Source organism: Peromyscus eremicus, chromosome 1 (genome assembly GCF_949786415.1).
Source record: "Peromyscus eremicus chromosome 1, PerEre_H2_v1, whole genome shotgun sequence".
Lineage (NCBI taxonomy): Eukaryota > Metazoa > Chordata > Mammalia > Rodentia > Cricetidae > Peromyscus > Peromyscus eremicus.
Genome location: NC_081416.1, coordinates 56,588,541 through 56,610,798, shown reverse-complemented (window position 1 = coordinate 56,610,798; position 22,258 = coordinate 56,588,541). Strand labels below are relative to the sequence as shown.

The 22,258-nt window shown below is 46.1% G+C and overlaps 1 protein-coding gene across 4 annotated transcripts in view; it reads left to right on the top strand.

Moving 5' to 3' along the window:
* The first annotated feature begins 6,804 nt into the window (after positions 1-6,804).
* The window catches only part of Chka (choline kinase alpha), a 49,347-nt gene continuing 33,893 nt past the window's right edge, over positions 6,805-22,258 (top strand). For 3 of the 4 annotated variants that reach the window (XM_059263603.1, XM_059263594.1, XM_059263619.1), the window contains exon 1: positions 6,805-7,258. In XM_059263603.1, the coding sequence (XP_059119586.1) occupies positions 6,921-7,258 (338 nt within the window). In that variant the 5' untranslated portion in view covers positions 6,805-6,920. Of the gene's footprint in view, positions 7,259-7,324; positions 7,409-22,258 lie in introns of those variants that run through there. The other variant, XM_059263611.1, reaches the window with a different exon arrangement.

The following is a 22,258-nucleotide window of genomic DNA, read 5'->3' as shown; positions in this document are numbered from 1 at the left end:
GCACTTGGCAAGTATCCCTGTTTGGTCCTCTGGACCACCCTGCATACCTGCTGTTCTAATCCCTACTTCACAACTGAGGAAACGGAGTCTCAGCCACAGGAATTCACCGATTTATTCATTCGGCAAGTGTCGCGAAGGGTTGGCAAACATCAGGCTCCTTTGCTTTCTCAGAGGCTCCAGTCTGGTGGGAAGACAAGATAATATACAAACCAGGGGTGAGGAGAGGGGGTGAGGTGGGCACTTTGCCCATCTAGATTAGAGCAGGAGCCAGAAGATCTGCTTCCTTGTACCTATGCTGCCAAACCCTATGGTGGGCACACAGAAGCCACAGAGACGTGTGGAAAGTGGCCCTGCACTCTGTTCCTACAAAGTGACTTTAACCTGGCTTAGCACCCTGCAGGGTCTGGGCTCTTCGGTTCACTTCTGGTCAATTAGAGATGATGTGGCAATGGGATATTTTATGCATGGGAAAGTTTGCTTTTGATAACTTTTCATTCCTAACTCTAAAATACATGTTTACTTAAATCTACTTGTTTATTGTGGGAGAGGCATATGTGTGCCATCATGTGCATATGTGGGTCGGTCAGGGGACAATCTGTGGGAGTTGATTCTCTCCGTCCATCTTGTGAGTCCTGGGGTTCAAACTCAGGTTGTTAGGTTTGGAGGCATGTGCCTGCATGTGGCTGCTGAGTCACCTCGCTCACCGGTTTGTGTTTTTAAAACAGGGTCTTTTTGTTTCCTCCCCCTCCTCCTCTTCTTCCTCCTCCTCTGTCTTCTTTTCATTTTTTGAGACAGGGTTTCTCTGTGTAACAGCCCTGGCTGTCCTAGAACTCACAGAGATCTTCCTGCCTCTGCCTCCAGAGTCCTGGGATTAAAGGTGTGTACCATGGCCAGCCTTTTTAAACTTAAAATGTTTTTTATGCATGTGGGGGGGGCTGGAGGGGTTTCTGTGATTGGTATGTAGGAGGGAAGAGGGGGATTTGTGATTGGTATGTATAATGAATAATAAAATTTCTTAATAAAAATGCTTTTTATTAGTGTGGCATGTATACGTGTGACAGAGTCAGAAAGTAACTTTGGGAGCTGGTCCCCTCCTTCCACTGTGAGTTCCAGGGACAGAAGTCAGGTCTTCAGGATTGGTTGCAAGTGATTTTACCTACTGAGTCATTTCCCTGGCCCAGATAACATTTTTCTTTGGGTACAGAGTTTTCAGCTCAAGAGCTATGAGCATGCTTGAAGATGTTGCTGTAATCTCTGGAATGTTCTGACTGCCAGGTGAACGCCTTCTCAGCCTTTCAAAGGTCCCCAAATGTGCCCCAGGGACGCTTCCCAGTGTCTGTGGACATAGTTACCTTTTCATGCAAGCCCATTCTTTCAGTGTTAAAGTATGTCATGTTCAGGTGGAACTGACCGCTCCAGTGCTAAGGATGCATTGGGGGTCTATTGCAGTGATAAACACCACGACCACAAGCAACTTAGAGGAAAGGGTTGTTTTTTGTTTTGTTTTGTTTTGTTTTTTTTTTTTTTTTTCATCTTACAACTCTTAGGTTTCTCTCCATCGCTGAGAAGTGGAGGCTGGAACTAAAACAGAGACCACGGAGGAGCGCTGCTTACTGGCTTGCTTGCTCCTCATAACTTGCTCAGCTCATTTTATATACAACCCAGGACCATCTGCTTTAGGGGTGGCAGGGTCTACTGAACCCTGCGACATCAATCATTAATCAAGAAAATGACCTCTAGACATACCTACAGGCCAATTTCATAAAGGCCTTTTTTTAATTAAAGTTTCTTCTTCTCAAATGACTTGTTTATGCTTTTAACAAGAAAATTTATTACAACCCTTCATCCCTGTCATGAGCTAGGCTATTATAGCCATTTGATAGACAATGAAAAGACTCAGACAAGGCCTGCTGAAGGCAGATGCCAAGGAAGTAAAAATGGCAAGATTTGTATCAGGGCTGCCAGACACCAAGGCTGTCCCTCTCCTTCCCTGAGATATGCCGGCTCTAGAAGGGGGCGGGGTACACCTCCAGGGTGTGTTTGTGACAGGAATGAAGAACTGGCCTTCTTCAAAGTAGGGATTTGTGTGTGGCACAGGTCTGTTTCAGGAGCTCCACCTAAATTCAGAATTGCCCCAGGTACTAACAGTAGACACCTGTCCTGGAGCCAGTCCACACTGTTCAGGCAAGCGAAGCTGGTACTAGCCACTTGGTGCTAGTTGATTGGACTAGGCCTGGGCACCTGACTAAAGGGGCACTGAGTGTTGGTCTAGTCACACATACCATGACAGGACATGCACAGAGGAGCTGGAGCTGGACCAATCAGATATTCATTCTCTCTCTCTCTCTCTCTCTCTCTCTCTCTCTCTCTCTCTCTCTCTCTTTCTCTCTCGTGAATTGGAAAGCCTGGAATGACAGAGGGTAGAAGCTGCTTGAAGTGGCATTGACTTGACCCTGTATCCACACTGCCTAAGTTCAGATCCAGGCTATCATTTCCTAGCTGTGTGTGTGTGTGTGTGTGTGTGTGTGTGTGTGTGTGTGTGTGTGTGTGTGTGTGTGTGTGTGTGTGGTGTGTGTGTGTGTGTGTGGTGTGTGTGTGTGGTGTGTGTGTGTGTGGTGTGTGTGTGTGTGTGTGTGGTGTGGTGTGTGTGTGTGTGGTGTGGTGTGTGTGTGTGTGGTGTGTGTGTGTGGTGTGTGTGTGTGTGTGTGTGTGTGTGTGTGTGTGTGTGTGGTGTGGTGTGTGTGTGTGTGGTGTGTGTGTGTGGTGTGTGTGTGTGTGGTGTGTGTGTGTGGTGTGTGTGTGTGTGTGTGTGGTGTGTGTGTGTGTGTGTGTGTGTGGTGTGTGTGTGAGGGGGAGGAGTTGTGCTCATGTGGGCGTGTCCTCATATGGGTGCATGTGTGTGTAGAGATCAGGAGGCAACCTCAGGTGATATTCCTGAGTGCTGTTTGTTCAGCTGGAAGCTCCGCCTCAGAACCACTCCTCCCCTTTCCAAACCCCACCCATCTCAGAAAACCCACCAAGAGAGCCCTTCCCTGGAGCTCTTCAAGCCCGAGCCTACAGGGTATTTAAACTGCCTACTTGAGAGCGGCCACTTGATTTTTTTTCCCAGTCTCCTTTCCGGGTCTCATCTCTGGGGGGGCCTAAAAGGTCACCGGGGAGCGTTTTGCTCAATAAACCTGGTCTTTTATTTTTAATTCTGCTTGATTTGGCTTACTGAGTAGTCAGAGAGACTTAATATTGGGGTATTGGAATCTTTCACTGTCCACTTTGTTTTTTGAGACAGGGTCTCTCCCTGGCCTGGAACTTGACAAATTGGCTAGCCTGGCTTCTGGTGAGCCCCAGAAATCCACCTGACCCTGTCACCCCACACTGGGACTATAATCTAAGCACATGCCATCATACCCAGCTTTTTGTTTTCATGTACATTTGGGGATGGAGGTCCTGTCTTCATGCTTGTACAAGAAGCACTTACGCTGTGCACGCCTTTAATCCCAGCATTGGGGGGGGGGGGAGGCAGAGGCTGGCAGATCTCTGTGAGTTCAAGGCCAGCCTGGTCTACAGAGTAAATTCCAGGACAGCCAGAGCGGTTGTAAATTCCAGGACAGCCAGAGCGGTTACAGAGAAACGTTGTCTTGAAAAACAAAACAAAAACAAAAACAAAACAAAACAAAAAAGCATTTTACCTACTGAGCAATTGAGCAATCTCCCCAGACTTGGGTAATTACTAGCTACTCTGAGCTTCTATTTCTTGACCTGATAAATGGAGATTTCAAAGCTGAATTGCAGTTTCTTTTAGTTTAAAAAAAAATTAAAATTTTAAATTTATTTTATTTTCTGTGTAGGAGTGCTTTGACTGCAAATCAATGCACTTGGCTCATGCCTGGTGCCCTCGGAGGCAAGAATCAGGCACCAGATCCCCTGGAATTGAGTTAAAGATGCTTGTGAGCTGCCAGGTGGGTGCTGGGAATTGAAACTGGGTCCTCTAGAAAAGCAGCCAATGCTGTTAATCACTGAGCCATCTCTCCAGCATCTTTTTTTCTTTCTTTTATTCTTCTTTTTTTGTTTTTTGTTTTTGAAGACAGGGTTTCTCTGTGTAGCTCTGACCATCCTGGAACTTGCTCTATAGACCAGGCTGGCCTCAAACTCAGAGATTTGCTTGCCTCTGCCTCCCAAGAGCTGGGATGAATGGCATGTGTCATCACTGCCCAGCCTTTTTCTTAATTTTAAAAGCTAATATCAAAGTGATAGGCTCCATTATGGCAATTTTATGCATGTGTCACTAGGGTCCTCCCCCTTGTGTGTATGTATGTATGTGTCCTAATGTCTTACTCTGGCTGGAATTTGTATGTGGCCCAGACTGGCCTCAAACTAGAAAGAATCATTCTGTCTCAATCTCTCAATCTACCAAGCTTTAGAGTTACATGCCTACCTATGCCACCATTCCCAGACAGGCTATATGTAAATTATACAGTCATTCTTTTTGACACAGGGTTTCATTTTGCCCAGGCTGGCCTCAAATTCATTATATAGCTGAAGATGGCCTTGAACTCTTGATTCTCCGCTTCTGCCTCCCATGTGCTGGGATTCCAGACCTGTGCCACCAAAATGGGCCTAACAGCTATGTTATACTTGGACTACCAAGCACTGTCCACTGGTTTGCCTTAAATTAACACCAAGGACTTATGCTTCTAGAGGGGGAAAGCCGAGCTTGCAGTAGCTTCAAATTGTGCTAGAGTCTGTACTGTGCTGTCTCAGCTCCATGAATCCCACAGCCCTCCCATCTATCCCACACTCCAAGTTCATGTACTTTCCAAGCTTTGAGTCCTGGGAACCTTTCCAACCCTTTTACTGGGGCGACCTCTTACTGCCACAGAAGGCGCCTGTGGGTTCTCATAGTCTAAACCAGCAGAGGTCAGAGAGAAAGTTACTTCAAATTACAGAGCTCTCCTTTCTTCTGGAGCAGCTTCTCCTCAGCCAGCTTTCCAACATTCCTCTGAGATTATGGGGATTGGTATGAGGACAAAGGGCCAGTCACCTGAGCTGGCCAGTGACAAGGCTCCACCTCCATCCACATGGGCTGGTGTTTTCAAAGTCCTTGGCTCCCTTATCTAAATGCCTTCCTGAATGGAGACCTTGATTTCTCAGCCCTCCTAGCAGCCAGTGGAGCTCCCACTTCAAGCTAGGCCAGGCCTCCTTTCCCCCCTACTTCTCTGGAGTTCAACTCCAGGCCTGCCAAAGTCTCCTTTTTTTTTTTTTTCCTGGAGCTGAGGATTGAACCCAGGGCCTTGCGCTTGCTAGGAAGCGCTCTACCACTGAGCTAAATCCTCAACCCCGTTTTTTTTTTTTTTTTTTAAAAGACAGGGTCTGGCTATGTAACTCTGACTGTCCTAGTACTCACAGAGATTTTCCTGCTTCTGCCTCTTAAGTGCTGACATTAAGGGTGTGTGCCACTGTCCAGATCATTTGCACTCTTTTGTTCAATAAGATCATTTTGGAACGTGGAAAGCACGTTCAGATAAATACCCACTCTTTTTGAAGACTGTTGAAACCCTACAAAAAAGCCATTTTCTGCATGCTGGGCTCTGGATTTCCTAGACCTCTGGCAGTTGGGGAAATCTTTTTTTCCAGTTATGTCCCACCACACAGACCTGTAGTTTATATTTTCTGCACTTCAAATTACTTCCTGGAAGAACTGAACAAGGAGGCCAAAGAATGAGGCAATGTGTGGGTATACAGAGAAGGGGCCTTGGCCCCCCTCCATGCCCTACAGCAAAGGTACATTAGTCATGGTCACGCGATTGGACTTCCGGTAGAGGAGTTGGGGGGGCAGATGACAGCGTCCACAAAGCCAGGAATCGCGAAGCAAGCACCTTTGAATATTAATCCTGGCAGCTGGCAAGGCCTGGCTGTTGGGAAGATGTCCTGAGATGTAACCGACATCCTCAGCACCACGGACAGGGAAACTGAGGCTGCAAGCGCGTAGAAGGGAGTGCTTCCAGTTGGCAAATGGTGTGTGTGGCCTTGACTCTGTCACCTCCCTTTTGATATCTGAACCGCGCATAGTAATGCCTCCGGCCCAGAGATGGACCTGGCGTGGATGCATCTCGCACAGCTCCTGGGAAATGTTGTAAAAACACACCCACGGAGCTCCTTCAGGAGCTGCCTTGCCCCAAGGTCACGCGGAAAAAGCAGACAGCCTCCAGACACCAGTTTCCTGCCAGCCCCTGTAAAGCCCCCGGATCCTTTGAAGTCACCGCTTTCAGACGTGGGGGCGTCTAAGGAAAGGGTCCCTCTCAAGGCCCACTATAGCGTCTGCCAAAGCTGCAGAGGCTTCTCCTCTCCTGCCTTGGGAGGCCGGAGTCCGCAAAGACGCCGCCGCCTAGTGAGCGCCAACGCACGAGATGGCTGGTCTTTCCGGGACCCCCGGGACCCCTGCATCAGGCCCCGCCCCTTGGTGCGCGGGCCCCTCCCTCACCGTGGGCTCACCGCCTGAGGCGAGGAGGGGCTGTGCCGCAGCCAATAGGAGAGCTGCGTGGCGAGGGCGGCGGCGGTTGTGATGCGCCGCGGCGTCCAATCAGCGGTGAGCGCGGGGGCGGGCGGTGACGCTTGGCGCTCCGCGTGCGGCGCTGTAAAGGAGCGAGCGCCGCGGCCCACTACAGCAGTCGCCCGCCGTCAGCCTTCCGCGCTCGTCTCTCGCCACCGCTGCCCGCCATCCATTGCTGCCTCTCCCCGCCGTCGCCGTCGCCACCGCCGCCGCCGCCGCCGCCTCCCCGCGCGCTCTCACAACCGCCGCCCGGCCAGCCAACGAAGCCGGCGAGCCATTTCCCGCGCCCGGCCCCCCGAGGCGGGCATCCAGTCGGACCCTGAGCGTCGCCCTCTCGCGCTGCGGCCGTCCGCGCCTTCTCGGCCTCCTGTCCGGCATGAAAACCAAGTTCTGCACCGGGGGCGAGGCGGAGCCGTCGCCGCTCGGGCTGCTGCTGAGCTGTGGTGGCAACGCTGCCCCGGCGCCCGGCGTGGGGCAGCAGCGCGACGCCGCAGTCGAGCTGGAGCCCAAGCAGCTTGGTGGCCGGACCCAGCCTCTCGCGCTGCTCCCGCCGCCGTCGCCTCCCCTGCCGCTGCCCCCGCCGCCATCGCCGCCGCTAGCGGACGAACAACCCGAGCCCCGGACGCGGCGCAGGGCCTACCTGTGGTGCAAGGAGTTCCTGCCCGGTGCCTGGCGGGGCCTTCGCGAGGACCAGTTCCACATCAGTGTCATCAGGTCGGTGGCTGCGGTGCCGCGCGGGGGGCGGGGGGGGGCGGGGGGGGGAGGCGGGGCGGGGCGGCGGCCGGGATAGAGGTGAGCGCCGCGGGTCCGCAGCAGCACGTCCCGGAGCGCGGCAGGCGGCCTTCGGGAGAGCTTTGGGAAAATGTATGCTGGGATGCCCCCGGTCCCTTGCGGGAGAACAATACTATGCAGTCGCACAAGTACATTCTTTACGGAAGCTCAAAATAGATGTGTCTAGGGAGCCGTTTCCTTATGAAGGCCTTGAATGAAAAAGGGATGTTGTGGCTGGGCTTTAGAAAGAGGTGGGGGGGACTCACTGGGTAACTTTCCCTTGCCGTGCCTCTAATCTGTTGTTTGATTACAACCCCTTCCCCCACCAGAAGTACTCCTTTGGCGCTTGGGAGGCCGAGGCAGGCTGGTCTCTGAGTTCAAGGCCAGTTTGGCCTACATAGCGAGTTTCAGGCCAGCCGGAGCTACATGCTGAGACACTGTCTCCCGAAGTGAGGGAGAGGGAGACAGGAGGTGGTATGTGTTGATGGAAGGTAGCAGTCACCCACTCATCCCCTGAGGTTCTTAAGCCTTCGTGTACCTGTGTTACTGGCCAGTGTCTGGAGGCGTGGCTCCAAAAATAAGTGTGAAGTAGAAGGAATTCCTCCTCTTTTGAAAGATAGGGTCTCTTGTAGGCAAAGTAGTCTTGAACTTCCTAGGTATTGGAGCCTGGCCTTGAATCACCGATGATCCTGCCTTTACCTCCCAAAGTGCTGGATTATAAGCTCCACCATGCCTGGTTCCTCACTCCCTGTCGGAGCCGTCGTGGTCCGTCCCCCCCCCCCCCCCCCGCCCCCCCCCACTGTAGCTCTCTGGCTGTCCTGGAATTCACTCTGTAGACCAGGCTGGTCTCAGACTCACAGAAATCCGGGCTCTGCCTCTCGAGTGCTGGGATTAAAGACATCTGCCACTCTGCCTGGCGTTCCTTACTCCTTTTAAGTTTAAATATTTCATCTTAGATTAAAAATATAGATTTTTATGTACTCAGACTTAATAGAGAAGTGTAGCTATCCCTTTGCTATTACTGCACAAGTGCTCGGCTTTCAGTGTTGAGTACGTACGGGTCCTTTTGTTTGACCTTTAAAAACCCATTTGGTCATTTTTTTACTAGCTTCTGTTTGGTTGACCCGGTTGAGTGCCAAGTGTCTAGAAACTGGCTGGCTGGCTGGCTGGCTGCCATCAATAATCCTCAAATCCAGTTCTAGTCATTCGATTCCTTTGCCACGCCCAGTCTTTCACCAAGAGTCATGAATGCAGCAAAATTAACTCTTTGTGTTGCAGGCCCCTCATGGATAAGTGGATGTGTCAGATATGTATGTCTATGACCACAGATGTTCAAATCATTGTTGAGTGTCCTAGAGAAACTTGTCCCCAAACTTAAACCCTGGCAGGCCTGACAGTTCTCACCCAACAGAATGGTAGAGATTACTGTGGCACATTCTCTTCCTAGAGAAGTAAAGCTGAAGCTGAGCATGGTGGTGCAAGCCTTTAATCCGAGCATTCGGGAGCGAGGCAGAGATAGGCACATCTCTGAGTTTGAGGCCAGCCTGGTCTACACAGTGAGTTCCAGGACACCCAGGACTGTTACACAGAGAAACCCTGTCTTGAAAAACCAAAAAAAAAAAAAAAGTAAAGCTGGGCCTAATGGTATGTGCTTCTCCCACCACTGGGGAGGGGGAGGTAGGAGTATCAGGAGTTAAAAAAGTTGGAGGCCAGCCTCGCTTACATGAAACTGTTTCATCAAACCCAAAACTCTAAATGAGTGACTTGCCTGAGATCTGTTGGCCGCTCTCTGGTGTTCCCCTTTTATACATTGGCCTAGGGTCTGTTTGGACAACTCTATCCAGCCTTAGGCCTATTGGTGGTTCTCTCCAGGGAGCATTTCACTCATCAGTTAAATCTGCTTTGTTCAAACCAGTCAAAAGCACTGAGAATGTCTTGGGTTTTTTTTGTTTTTCTTTTTCTCTACAGCAGTTAGTCATTTTTTTGGAGGGGGGCATGTTTCAAGATAGGGGTTTCTCTGTATTGTTGACTGTCCTGGAACTTACCCTGTAGACCAGACTGGCCTCAAACTCACAGAGATCTGCCTGCCTCTGCCTTCTGAGTGCTGGGATTAAAGGCCTGCGTCCTACTCAGGGGTTAGTCTTAAAGATAGGGCTTCCTTTTGGATTTCAGTACCTGTTAAAATGTGGCATGCTGCTGGGCATGGTGGCTCATGCTGTTAATCCCAGGTAGATCTCTGAGTTCAAGGCCAGCCTGTTCTATAAAGTGAGTTCCAGGACAGCCAGAGCTGTTACACAGAGAAACCTGTCTCGAGAGAAAAAAAAAAGAAAGAAAGAAAGAAAAGAAAAAAGAAAAAAAATGTGGCATGTTGTAAACTGCCTGTCAGTTCTGTGCTTGGGAAAGACTGTAGTTACAGAGCATGTTGAATAAGGAGAAAAAGTGATTTAAGATGTGGGGAAGTGGGTGGGAACTACTTTTAAAACAGGCTTAGTAGTCTGGGTGTAGCTTTGTGCTGGGTCTGTTTATTCATTACATTGCTTCAACTCAGTCCATTTTGCCTGTCCCAGGTTTAACCCTTTGGCTCCTCCTCACCTCAGAATGTACTTCTTTCTGTCTGTGCCTTAACAGCAGTCTGGCTCCAGTCCCTCCATCTTCTTTACTCTGTTCCCCAGAAGTCTGCCCTCTCTACTGTGGTCTCCAAGGCCTAGGGACAGCCCAGAACTACCTGTCCTTGCTTAGACACATGGTAACAGGAGGCCCCAAGGGATCTAAGCATTTCATGTGTTCTAATCTTTATCTAGTTCATGCTGTAGCCTGTTGCCAGGTGTTTCTCAAATGTCATCAGTTGCTTCCATGGCTTTTGTAGCTGGAAAATAAAAGTTAAACTTGTTTGCAAGGTCTAAACTTGGGTTCCAGTCTACCTTTGAGAAGGGCTGTTTTGTTACTCTTTTAAAATTGTCCCTTCTCCCAACTGCAGTGACTAACTGAGCTCTTTCCATTGGGCCCAGTGCTTCTAAGTGAGCTTTGTGTTTCAGTACCAGGCCTTTCTCTGCTCAGCAGTTCTTTTCCTGACGACTGCTTTTAAAAAAGAAGGAACCCCTTCCCCATCCATGTTTTCTCCCCAGGACTGCAGAGCTAGTCCTTGAAATCAGCCCTTACTTACCATGCTTGGGGTTAAGTGTATTTCTACTTTCATGTGTAAGGCTGGTTTCTTAATTCCATTTGGGGTTGTGATTCTCATGTACTGAAGGGTGACCTCTAACTTGCTGTAGCAACCGTTCTGCTCAGTGTTGCTTTCTTTTCAGTCTTGAAGGAGGGGCCAGAGACTCATTCTGTATAGCTCAGGCTGGCCTCAAACTCTTAGTAATTCTCTGTCCCAGCTTCCAAAGTGGTGGGATTACAGGTATGGACTTCTGAACCTGGCTTTTCTTTTTTGTCTTTATTTTTCAGTGTCAGGGATTGAACTCAGGTCTGAGCATGCTCTCCTTGCCTATCCCTGGATCTTGCCTTCACTGTGTTATCTAAAAAATTATCACCAGACCTAACATCATCTAGATTTTGTGTTGGTGTTGAAGTTGATGTGCAGAAATTTTGTTTTTCATTTTACATTTAGGTTTGTGATTCCTTTGAGGTTTATTTTCTTGGAGGTGTAAGTATATTTAGATTCTTTTGTGTGTGTGTGTGTGCATGTGGATGTCCAGTTACTTCAGTACTAGTTGTCAAAAGTACTGTTTTACTCTTTGGTACTGCCTTTGCTCTTCTTGTCAAAGATTACTTCTGTATATAAGCTCTCCATTCTGTACTTGTATTGATTATTGTGGTCTTTTCCAAATTTACTTTTATTAACATTTTTTGTTTGTTTGTCTTGCTGTGTATCCTTGACTGGCCTGGAACTCACTATGTAGACTAGACTGGCCTTGAACTCACAGAGATAGTCTCAAGTACTGGAATTAAAGATGTGCTCCAAAACACTTGGTTTATATTTATGTTTATTTTATGTGTATGAGTAGTTTGCCTGCATGTATGCCTGTGCATGCACTGCCCATGGAAGCCAGAAGAGCTGTCATGAAGGTGATGGGAACAGAGCCTAGGTCTTCTGAAAGAGTAGCAAGTGCTCTTAACTGCTAAGCCATCTCTCTAGCCCTAATTATTGTAGTCTTAAACGTTGATAGTGTTAGCTCTCTGATTATCTTCACTTTCAAAATTGTGTTGGCTAATCTGTGACTTTTTACCTCTTTTTATAAATTTTATAATTCATTTGTTGATAACCATGAAATAACTGTTTTTCCCCCTGTATCCTACTTTACTATAAAGTCTTCAATAGTACAAAAGAGGAACTTGCAACTCTAGAAGGAGATAGGATTCTTTTATTTTATTTATATATTACTTTTGTTTGTTTGTTTGTTTGTTTTCGAGACAGGGTTTCCCTGTGTAGTTTTAGAGCCTGTCCTGGATCTCCCTCTGTAGACCAGGCTGGACTTGAACTCACAGAGATCTGCCTAGCTCTGCCTCCCGAGTGCTGGGATTAAAGGTGTGAGCCACCAACTGCCCAGCTGGATTCTTTTATTTTTATTTTTATTTATTTATTTATTTTTAAGATTTATTTATTATGTATACAGAAGAGGGTGCAGATCTCATTACAGATGGTTGTGAGCCACCATGTGGTTGCTGGGAATTGAACTCAGGACCTCTGGAAGAACAGTCGGTGCTCTTAACCTCTGAGCCATCTCTCCAGCCCTATTTTTATTTATTTTTTATTTTTTATTTATTTATTTATTTATTTATTTTAAAGATTTATTTATTATGTATACAGTGTTCTGCCTGCATGTATGTCTGCAGGTCAGAAGAGGGCACCAGATCTCATTACAGATGGTTGTGAGCCACCATGTGGTTGCTGGGAATTGAACTCAGGACCTCTGGAAGAGCAGTCAGTGCTCTTAACCTCTGAGCTATCTCTCTAGCCCCCCTATTTTTATTTTTTTAATAAAAAAAAAAAGATTTTTATTTTATGAGTGTTTTGCCTGAATGTATGTATGTGCACCATGTGCCTATGATTCTTTTGTTTTAAATAAATTTTTAACTCAGGTCCTACAATGTTTGGACTCTAGGCCCACTTGGCAGAGATGCCCTGCTTGTGAACCTTTAGTAGGGTCGTATTTTTCCCACAGAATTCAGACATGTAGTCAAGAGGCCAGTGATTGAATATGATCACACGCCCATTTTTTTGCTTTTTTTCCCCCCTTATTCGTTAAAGGTTTGTTTTTTTTCAAGACAGGGTTTCTCTGTATAGTCCTGGCAGTCCTAGAACTCACTCTGTAGACCAGGCTAGCCTCAAACTCAGTGATCCACCTGCTTCTGCCTCCCAAGTGCTGGGATTAAAGGTGCATTGCCACCACTGCCCAGCAAAAGGTTTTATTTTAGTGGGGTGTGTGTGTTTTAGTGGTGTGTGTGTGTGTGTGTGTGTGTGTGTGTGTGTGTGTGTGTGTGTGGCATGCACCATATCATACCTGCAGTATTTTATCTGATCTTCCCCTCTGCTGGGGCCTTGTTAACCAGCTTCTCTCTAGGGTTTTCTGCCTTCTGTATAGGTCAGAGAGCCCCTTATTTTTAGTTTACCACAAAGAGATTATAATCTGTCTTTCACAATGTACTTTCTTGTACTTCTCATTGTGTTTATTAGTATTGCAGGAGCCCTGGGGCTAATGGCAAAAAAATAAATAAATAAATAAATAAATAAATAAATAAAATTTACTGTAGGCAGGGGTACAGAGATGGCTCAGTGGTTAGGAGTACTAGTTACTCTGGCAAGAGGACTCAGGTTCAGTCACAATACCTAAATGGGTGCTTACAACCGTCTGTAACCCAATTCCAGGGAATCTGACACTCTCTTCTGGCCTCTTTGGGCACCAGGCACAGCACACACAGTGCACATACATACAGATAAATTACCTGTACACACAGAATAAAAATAATAAATCTTATTTATTTATTTAATAAGGACTGAGAGGTCAGCTCTGGGGTTGGGCTACATGGGATGTATATGGAAGTTCTTTGTGAAAGGCGGGAGTACTTCTGAACCCTGAAAGGTGGAAAAGTAGTCAAAGCCAGGCTACTTTCTTTATTTTCAAATAATACACTTACTATCAACTGAAGTATGCGAATTAGGAGAGAAGTCCTTTATTCTGAATAGAGATAGAAAAAAGTTGAGAATTGAAAGTCAGATTAGAAAATAGATTGCTGTTCCTGTTTGGGGGAAAGAAAAAATATATGAAAACTGTAATGAGAGGGAGAGCTCTGTCTGTCTGTCTGACTGACTGTATCTATGTATCTATCTATCTATCTATCTCCATGAATTTGTTTTTGTTTTGTTTTTTGGTTTTTCGAGATAGTTTCTTTTGTGTAACAACCTTGGCTGCCCTGGAACTCACAGAGATCTACCGCTTCTGTCTCCCGAATGCTGGGCTTAAAAGTATAAACCACTACGCCTGGCTTCATGAATTTGTCTCTAGACCAGGCTGGCCTCAAACACAGATCAATCACTTCTGCCTCCAGAGTGCTAAGATTAAAAGGGTGTAACACCACACTTAGCAAATTTTGTTTTGAGATCTCTCTCTTTTTTTTTTTTTTTTTTTGGTTTTTAGTATTTGAGGGCCGGTTTTTGAGATAGGGTTTCTCTGTGTAGCAGCCTTGGCTGTCCTGGAACTCACTTTGTAGACCAGATTGGCCTTGAACTCAGAGATCCACCTGCCTTTGCCTCCCGAGTGCTAGGTTTAAAGGTGTGCACCACCACTGCCTGTCTAAGAGTTTGCAGCCACCTTCCTGCTTCAGCTCTCCCAAATACTGGGATTTTTAAGTAAATACTACAGTTACTGGCTCTAGACTCATTTGAGGCTTTTTTGGTGGTGGTTGTTGTTTTGTTTTGGTTTTTTTTGAGACAGGGTTTCTCTGTGTAGCCCTGGCCATCCTGGAATTTACTCTGTAGACCAGGGTGGCCTCAAACTTAGAGATCTGCCTGCCTCTGCTTCCCAAGTGCTGGGATTAAAGGGGTGTACCACCTGTCCAAGAAACTATTCATAAGTGCCTATAGTTACCACTATATGCATGTCAGCTTCCATATGCTCAAGGGTGTTTTAATGTAGGTGATATGATGTAGATTAAATAAGTCATGCTTATTTGGGTTTACTCTTAGGACTGTGAAAGTTTGATGCCAGTATTAACTCAGATCTGACTTCCTCTTAGATGTGGAAGATATGTATCATCTGTGAACTTTTCAGAGCAGCCAAACTTGAAAAGCAGTTTTCATGGCCAACCTGATCTGAGAGTGTCCAGCGGGTGGTAAGGAGGGGGAATACTCTGCCAAGGTTTGAGAAGCTATGAGTGTTTGACTTTCCTGTGCTTTGGCACCAAGGTGACAGACACCCTGTGCCCGCAGAGTGCTTGCTGCAGAGGGAACAATGATTTAAGAGCAATGCTGTGGTGTCTCATCCTGAAGGGCTTCAAAACTGAGACAGAAGGGCATTATTTATTTATGGCTGCCAAGGGCATGGCCATCTTGTTTTCTTATGTTCCAGCTGGGGTTTTGTTGTAGTGTGCAAGGCTGGGGTTGGGGATCAATTTCCACTCTAGGCCTTCTTAGTGAGCTGACAGTACCTTTGAAGTTAGAAGACAGGTCTCTATTTACCTCTCAGGGAACAGGCTATTTCCCCTCCTGTAGTCTTGATAGTCTTGAGAAGGACAAGTCGGAGAAAGAAGCAAGCTGGCCAACTCTAGGTTTTGTGGGTTTTTTTTTTTTGTTTTGTCTTGTTTTTTTTTTTTTTTTTTTGTTGTTTTTTTGGTTTTTCGAGACAGGGTTTCTCTGTGTAGCTTTGTGCCTTTCTCGCTCTGTAGACCAGGCTGGCCTCGAACTCACGAAGATCCGCCTGCCTCTGCCTCCCGAGTGCTGGGAATTAAAGGCGTGCACCACCACCACCATCCGGCTTTGTTTTGTTTTTGTGATAGGTTTTCTGGCTGTCCTGGCACTTGCTCAACAGATGACTGGCCTCAAACTCAGCAGCTCTAGTTCTTTAAAGTAGGAGGATGGGAGAAGCTATGAGAGTGCACTCAGTCCTTACAGATGTATGAATGAAAAACCAAGGGCTCACTGTGTAGCCCGGGCTGTCCTGGAGCTCACAATGTGGACCAGGCTGCCTTCAAGCTCAGATCGATCCTCTTGCCTCTGCCTCCTGAGGGCTGGGCCTATTTGAGTGTTGGGACTAAAGTCATGTGCCCCATGGCTGGCAACATTGTGGTTTCTAAGAGTTCTAGTTAGGAAATCCTAAAAGTCTTGGGAAGTATCCAGAATGTATCAAGTACTGTGTAACTGGAGGGAGGAAATTTGCTTAGGTGATAAGATCCTAGTTCGCAGTCTCTTTTTCTCTGACCTGGCTGGTCTGGAACTCAGATCTTCCTGCCTCAACCTCCTGAGTGCTGGGGATATGCAAGGGGGCGCAGTAAAGAGATTGCCAAAATGGCTCTATAATTAAGGGGAAGGTTTTTATTGTAGATAAGAGAGAAAATATCTAGAGGCTTCTGGAGAGACCAACACAGAAAAGAAAGCAGACTGGATATGGCCAGGGCCATCTTCGAGAGAAACGAGAGTTCAAGTTGAACAAATCATGTGGGTTATAAAGAGGATGAGTAGCTGCGGAAGGAAGCCCTGAGATGGAGGGAATTTTAGGGTAGAGAAGGAGGTGAGAAGACCAAGTTGCTAGCTTTGACTTTGAAATGTGTAACAGGTACTTTTGAGTATGGACTGAGGAACCTGAAGGCCCGAATGGGTTTTGATATGCAACCATAGGTATATCAATGGAGAGCCATATAAATCACTTAATCAGTCTCTCTCTCTCTCTCTCTCTCTCTCTCTCTCTCTCTCTCTCACACACACACACACACACACACACACACACACACACCCATGGTGTAGTTGTAGTGTGTGTGTGTGTGTGTGTGTGTGTGTGTGTGTGTCCCATTCCATAGCACATATGTGAACAACCTCAGGTTGGTCCTCAACATTCAACATTTGCCTTTTTTGAGGCAGGGTTTCTTTGCTGTTCATTGCATGTATACACCAGGCTAGCTGGCCCATGAGCTTTCTGGGATCCTCCTGTCTTTGTTCCTCATCTTGACAGAGGCACAATGGGATTATAGAAACTTTCTAGCTTTTACATGGGTTCTGCCAGAGGCAAGGGAAATGCCTCCTTTTGGGAGACATGAACCTGTTTCACAAGTTCTGGAGGAATACTATCTTTTATCTAACCACTAGAAATCCTATAGTTCTCCATATATGTAATAGGTTTTCTGAACCCCGATAATAGGTTTCTCTCCTGACACAGTAAACCAGATCAAGCTGAATTAAAAAGTAAAAGACCAGGTTTATTTGGGCAAAGCACTCCTGGGTGACCCTCCAGCCCCCAGAGATTGAGGTAGGGAAGGGGTCAGGAGAAAAACCACATGGCCGATCTGAAGCAGGGCGTTTATGTACCCTGTAGTTGCAGGGTGATGACATGTCTGCCACAGGCTGAATTTGTGCCCAATTATAATGTGTTGGGTGGGGACTTGGAGCTGGCAGCTTAAGGGAGGAGCCACCACAACTGCCGGGAATGTGGAACTAGACTTTTTAGTGGGGTTTTTTGTTTGTTTGTTTGTTTTTTTTTGTTTTTTGTTTTTTGTTTTTTTTGACAGGGCAGTGTGTTTGGAGAGAGAAATGGGGCTTAGCTGGAGATTCTAGCTGAACATCCCAACCTTCTTGCGTATATGGGCACTAGTTCAAATCTAGTTTCTTCCTGTTGGCATGGAACAACATGGGGAGGGGGAGTCAGGAGTCAGTGGGCTCACATTCAGCTGTAGGTATAGTGAAGATGCATTCAGTTAACTACCCTGGAGACTTCAGGAATTTATTCCTGAAGGAAGTGGAGAAAGCAAGTTGCTAGGAGAAAAAAATAGATTATTAACACCAGCTCTATGAACAGGGCTAGCTATGGGAAGAGTAAAGACTGCCAGAAGAAATGGAATAGAGATGTGTCCTGGTTGTATTGACGAAGTTCTTCAGTTTGTGGAGTGACTCAATATCAGTTTCCACCAGGCCAGACTCACTGATACAGAAGCAGCACTCTTTCCCCAGGAACCTGCAGGTGTCTGTCAAACAACTGGAACAGATTCACACCTTGGTGTCATAGCAGAGATGTTGGCTTTGGGTTAAAAGGCATGAACATTTTTCCTATGTCTAGAGAGCTTGGTTTTAGCCCAATGCAATACACCTCTTTAAGTCTATACTTAGAAGACAACCAGAGGAAATTCAAAATCTGGAACTTGGGACTGAATAGTAGATAGTGCTTTATCAGTTTATCAGAACTCCATTTATCAATGCTAAAACTCTGACCCTCCAAAGTTCCAGTGTAATAGCATAGAGAGGGGACAGAAGTCCAAAACATCTTACATACCTTAAATCATTTATTTATTCCTTTATAGTTTGCATTTATATATCTTAAATAATTTTCTGTGTTCCTTTAGTAGAATGTTACATCTGAAACCTGTTTATCTTTTACTATGAAGCCTTTACAGAAGGCAAATCTGTCTATTTTTAATAAGAAACTTAACTAATGAACTACCAAGTAGCCTTGAGGGGAGAGCTGTTAAACTGGCAGCAGATACCATCAGATCTGAGAAGGATAAATTTCACCTGAGTAAGCAGAAGTGAAACAGCTTCCAAATCTATTAAAAATGACAGGGACTTGGGCTGGAGAGATGGCTCAGAGGTTAAGAGCACTGACTGGGGGTTAGGGATTTAGCTCAGTGGTAGAGTGCTTGCCTAGCAAGCACAAGGCCCTGGGTTAGGTCCTCAGCTCTGGAAAAAAAAAAAAAAAAAAAAAAAAACCAGCATTGACTGTTCTTCTAGAGGTCCTGAGTTCAATTCCCAGCAACCACATGGTGGCTCACAACCATCTGTAATGAGATCTGGTGCCCTCTTCTGGCCTGCAGTCATAACATGCTGTATACATAATAAATAAATAAATCTTTTAAAAAATTTTGTTTAAAAAAAAAAAAATGACAGGGACTTACTGGCTACCTAGACAGCTACCCTAGATTCTTCCATGGTCTTTGGGGACAGAGGCCCCAAGGCAGCGTCAGTCTTCAGCTCTCAGGCCCAGAAGATATGACAGACTTTCCTGTGGAGTAGGAATTTGGGGAGACCAGCCTACTTTGTCTTGGCAAAGTGGGGCAATCAGTTCCCCAGTGTCCTGCTTCTTCACAGTCTGGGCTGGGTCTTGGCAGCAGTTGAAGTGAAAGGCAGGTTGTTTTTTGTTTTTTTTTTTTCTCCCTGCCCTATGGATGGCTTTGCCACATTTAAAGTAAGGTGCAGGTGGAAGTTCTTCTGTGCCCATCTATTTTCTTTGGAGGAGATAGGGTGCTTCCAGGAGCTGGCATGTCTCTATCAAGAAAAGTTTTTTTTGGGGGAGTGGTTTTTGAGACAGGGTTTCTCTGTGTAGTTTTGGTGCCTGTTCTGGATCTCTGTCTGGAGACCAGGCTGGCCTCGAACTCACAGAGATCCACCTGGCTCTGCCTCCTGAGTGCTGGGATTAAAGGTGTGCGCCGCCGCCGCCGCCGCCGCCGCCGCCGCCGCCGCCGCCGCCGCCGCCGCCGCCACCACCACCCAGCAAGAAAATCTTTTTTTTTTTTTTTTTTGTTTTGTTTTGTTTTGTTTTTGGAGACAAGGTTTCTCTGTGTAGCTTTGCGCCTTTCCTGGGACTCACTTGGTAGCCCAGGCTGGCCTCGAACTCACAGAGATCCGCCTGGCTCTGCCTCCCGAGTGCTGGGATTAAAGGCGTGCGCCACCACCGCCCGGCGAAAATCTTTTTTTATTAAACATTTTAAATGCCATATTCTCATATCTCTGAAGTGTTTGAGGATCATTATTTGTTAGGTACGTCTAAACTAGACAGATTTTGTTTCTAGCTACTTGTTTTAGGCTTAACTTTGAGAACATGTATACAAGCTAAATCTGAAAATACTGAAGAAGTTGATCCTTTATGAGGTGACTGATGGTTAACTTGAATGTCTTATAAAATTAGGATTTTATAGCTTTATCCCTGTTAAGGTTAACCTTAAAAAGCAAGAACTTCTAAATGGAAACTCTTAGTATCAAGATAAGGCGGGGTTTAAAGAGAGAAATGGGGCTGAGCTGGAGAATTCCAGCTGAACAATATGTATCGCCTGAGATCTAACACTGGGATTAAAGGCGAGTGCCACCATGCCCTATATTTTTAAAGAGAAAGTATGAAGTAGAAAAAGCAAGATTATTAGAAGGATTAAAAGCATCACATAATCTGTTCTGGAATCCATTCAAATATGAGTTTCTTTGTGTCTTCTCACCCCTTCCCCTCCTGCAGCTGCAGTGATATTTTATGTTCACAATGATAAGTCCAGGCCAGTAAAGTTCTTGAGTCATTAGCACGTATATTTTCAATTTTTTAAAAAAGATTTATTTATTTACTATGTATACAGTGTTCTGCCCACATGCACGCTTGCAGGCCAGAAGAGGGCATCAGATCTCATTACGGATGGTTGTGAGCCACCATGTGGTTAATGGGAATTAAACTCAGGACCTCTGGAAGAGCAGCTAGTGCTCTTAACCACTGAGCCATCTCTCCTATTTTCAAATTTTTAAAATTAAATTTTTTTTGGTCCTGGAGATGGAACTTTCAACAAAACAAAACGAACAAAAAACCCAGTAGCTACATATTATTACACAGAATTATTTTTTTCATTTTCTTTTCGTTTTGTTTTTTTTTTTTTAGACAGGGTTTCTTAGTATAGTCTTAGCTGTCCTAGAACTAGCTCTGTAGAGTAGGCTGGATTGGAAGTCACAGAGATCCGCTTGCCTCTGCTAACCTAGTGTTGTGATTAAGGGCATGCTCCACCACTGGGCTGGTGTTGTGTCGTCGTCGTCGTGTCCCCCCCCCCCCCCCCCCCCCCCCCCGGGTTTCTCTGTGTAGCTTTGCGCCTTTCCTGGAACTCACTCTCTATCCCAGGCTGGCCTCGAACTCACAGAGATCTGCCTGCCTCTGCCTCCCGAGTGCTGGGAATTAAAGGCGTGCGCCACTACCTCCCGCTGTTGTTTTCTTTATGTCTCATTATGTATCCCTGGCTGGCCTGGAATTCAGAGGTCCGCCTACCTCTGCTAGTCTTTGCTGTTTCCTATTGGTTCTGCTGGTGTTTTTGTGTGTTTGTGTGTTTGTTTTTAGCTGAGTATCTTGTGCTTGCTATGCTGAATTGCAACTCTTTGGTATTGGTTGTAAAATGCTATTCAAGGTTGTAAGTCTGTGGCTTCAAATCCCTTTGAAGTTTTTAGAGAGAATACCTGGATTTTTACTTGTGATGTTTTGACAACTTTGTTGGCAGCAGATCTTGTTGCCAGTCACAGGATTTGACTCATTGGTCACTGTTTCTCGTAGTTCTTAGACCACTGGTGTAATGACCCTGTTTCACTCATTTTGATTGACATCAAACTGTAACAGACAGCTTATTCATTACAGCCTAACACAATAGACCAAGGATGTCTGAGTGGTGAGCTTTGTTTCTGGCCATGCTAGCCTGCTTTCTGTGGGAATATAGAGACAAACTTGGAGTCAAGTCACACAGCTTAGGACAGTAGTTCATCTATTTTCATTTGACTAAGCTTTGGAGAATATGTGACAGGAAGAAAATTGAGGGCGTGCCCTGTTGCTTGGTAGTCAGAAGCCCCTGTTGGCAGTGACAGCACATGGTGGGGGAATTGTAGTAAGCCCTGCAGAGGAGGATACTACCAAGGTTAGCTTAGGAAGAGGAAAGCTGCTTGCTCCTCCTCTCTGCTGACTTCTTTCTAAGCTTTTCAATGAGTGACAATTGCTTTATCTTTTAGGAATAGGCCCGTACTCTTGCTGTCGTCCTTTGACCTGTTTTTTAGCAGCCTACTGAAAAACTTCTTCAGCCCCTGTGCTGCCACTGCCTATAATCCCAGGAGCTTTGAGAACTGGGAGTTACCTTAGCAGAAAGATCAGGAGTTCAAAGCCAGCCTTGGCTACATAGTGAAGTGAGCTTGAGACCAGCCTGGCATAAATGAAACCCTGTCTTCAAAAACCTAACCCAAACAGACAAAAACCCAAACTGAATACAGTTGTATAGGAGTACTTAGAAGTTCTTAACCAATGAAAGGGGGAAAAAAATCAAACTGGGTATGGTGGTGTGTATCTGGAGGTAGTTCTAGGCCAGCTCAGGCTTCTTAGATCTTCTTGAAATGGAGTCAGAATAGAATTTGGGACTCTGAAGGTCCACAAAGGTCCACTGCAATTGAAGTCCCTCCTATCTGTGGCTCATACAGTAAAGAATTTTGTGTCATCTCTTCATTTAAGACCTCTCTTCTGTCTCGGGTCTCAGCCCAGGCAGTTGATATGCCCCAAGGCTGTTTACTGTTTAAAGGGCCTTGTAATTTGCTTTTGGGTTTAGCAGTGAGAGCTGAATGTGGCTGTAGGTTATTGCCATCTCCTGAAAGCCCCTTAAACAAGTTCATGTTGTAGGTATTTGTTTTTAAAAACTTAGTTAAAAATGGTTGAGTTATGCTGGGTGGTGGTGGCGCACACCTTTAATTCCAGCACTTGGGAGGCAGGGGCAGGCGGATGTCTATGAGTTCGAGACCAGCCTGGCCTACAAAGTGATTTCCAGGACAGCTAGGATTGTTACACAGAGAAACCCTGTCTTGAAAAGTTAAAAAAAAAAAAAAAAAGGTTGAGGTATTTATACTAACCTTAGCATAAAAGGGATAGGTCTTAGACTCACACACTAAGTGAAAAGCCCTGGAGAAGTTTAAGGTTGTCCCAAGAGGGCAAGGAGCATTCTGGGTGAGGCCACTTACCTACAAGTCTACTGACT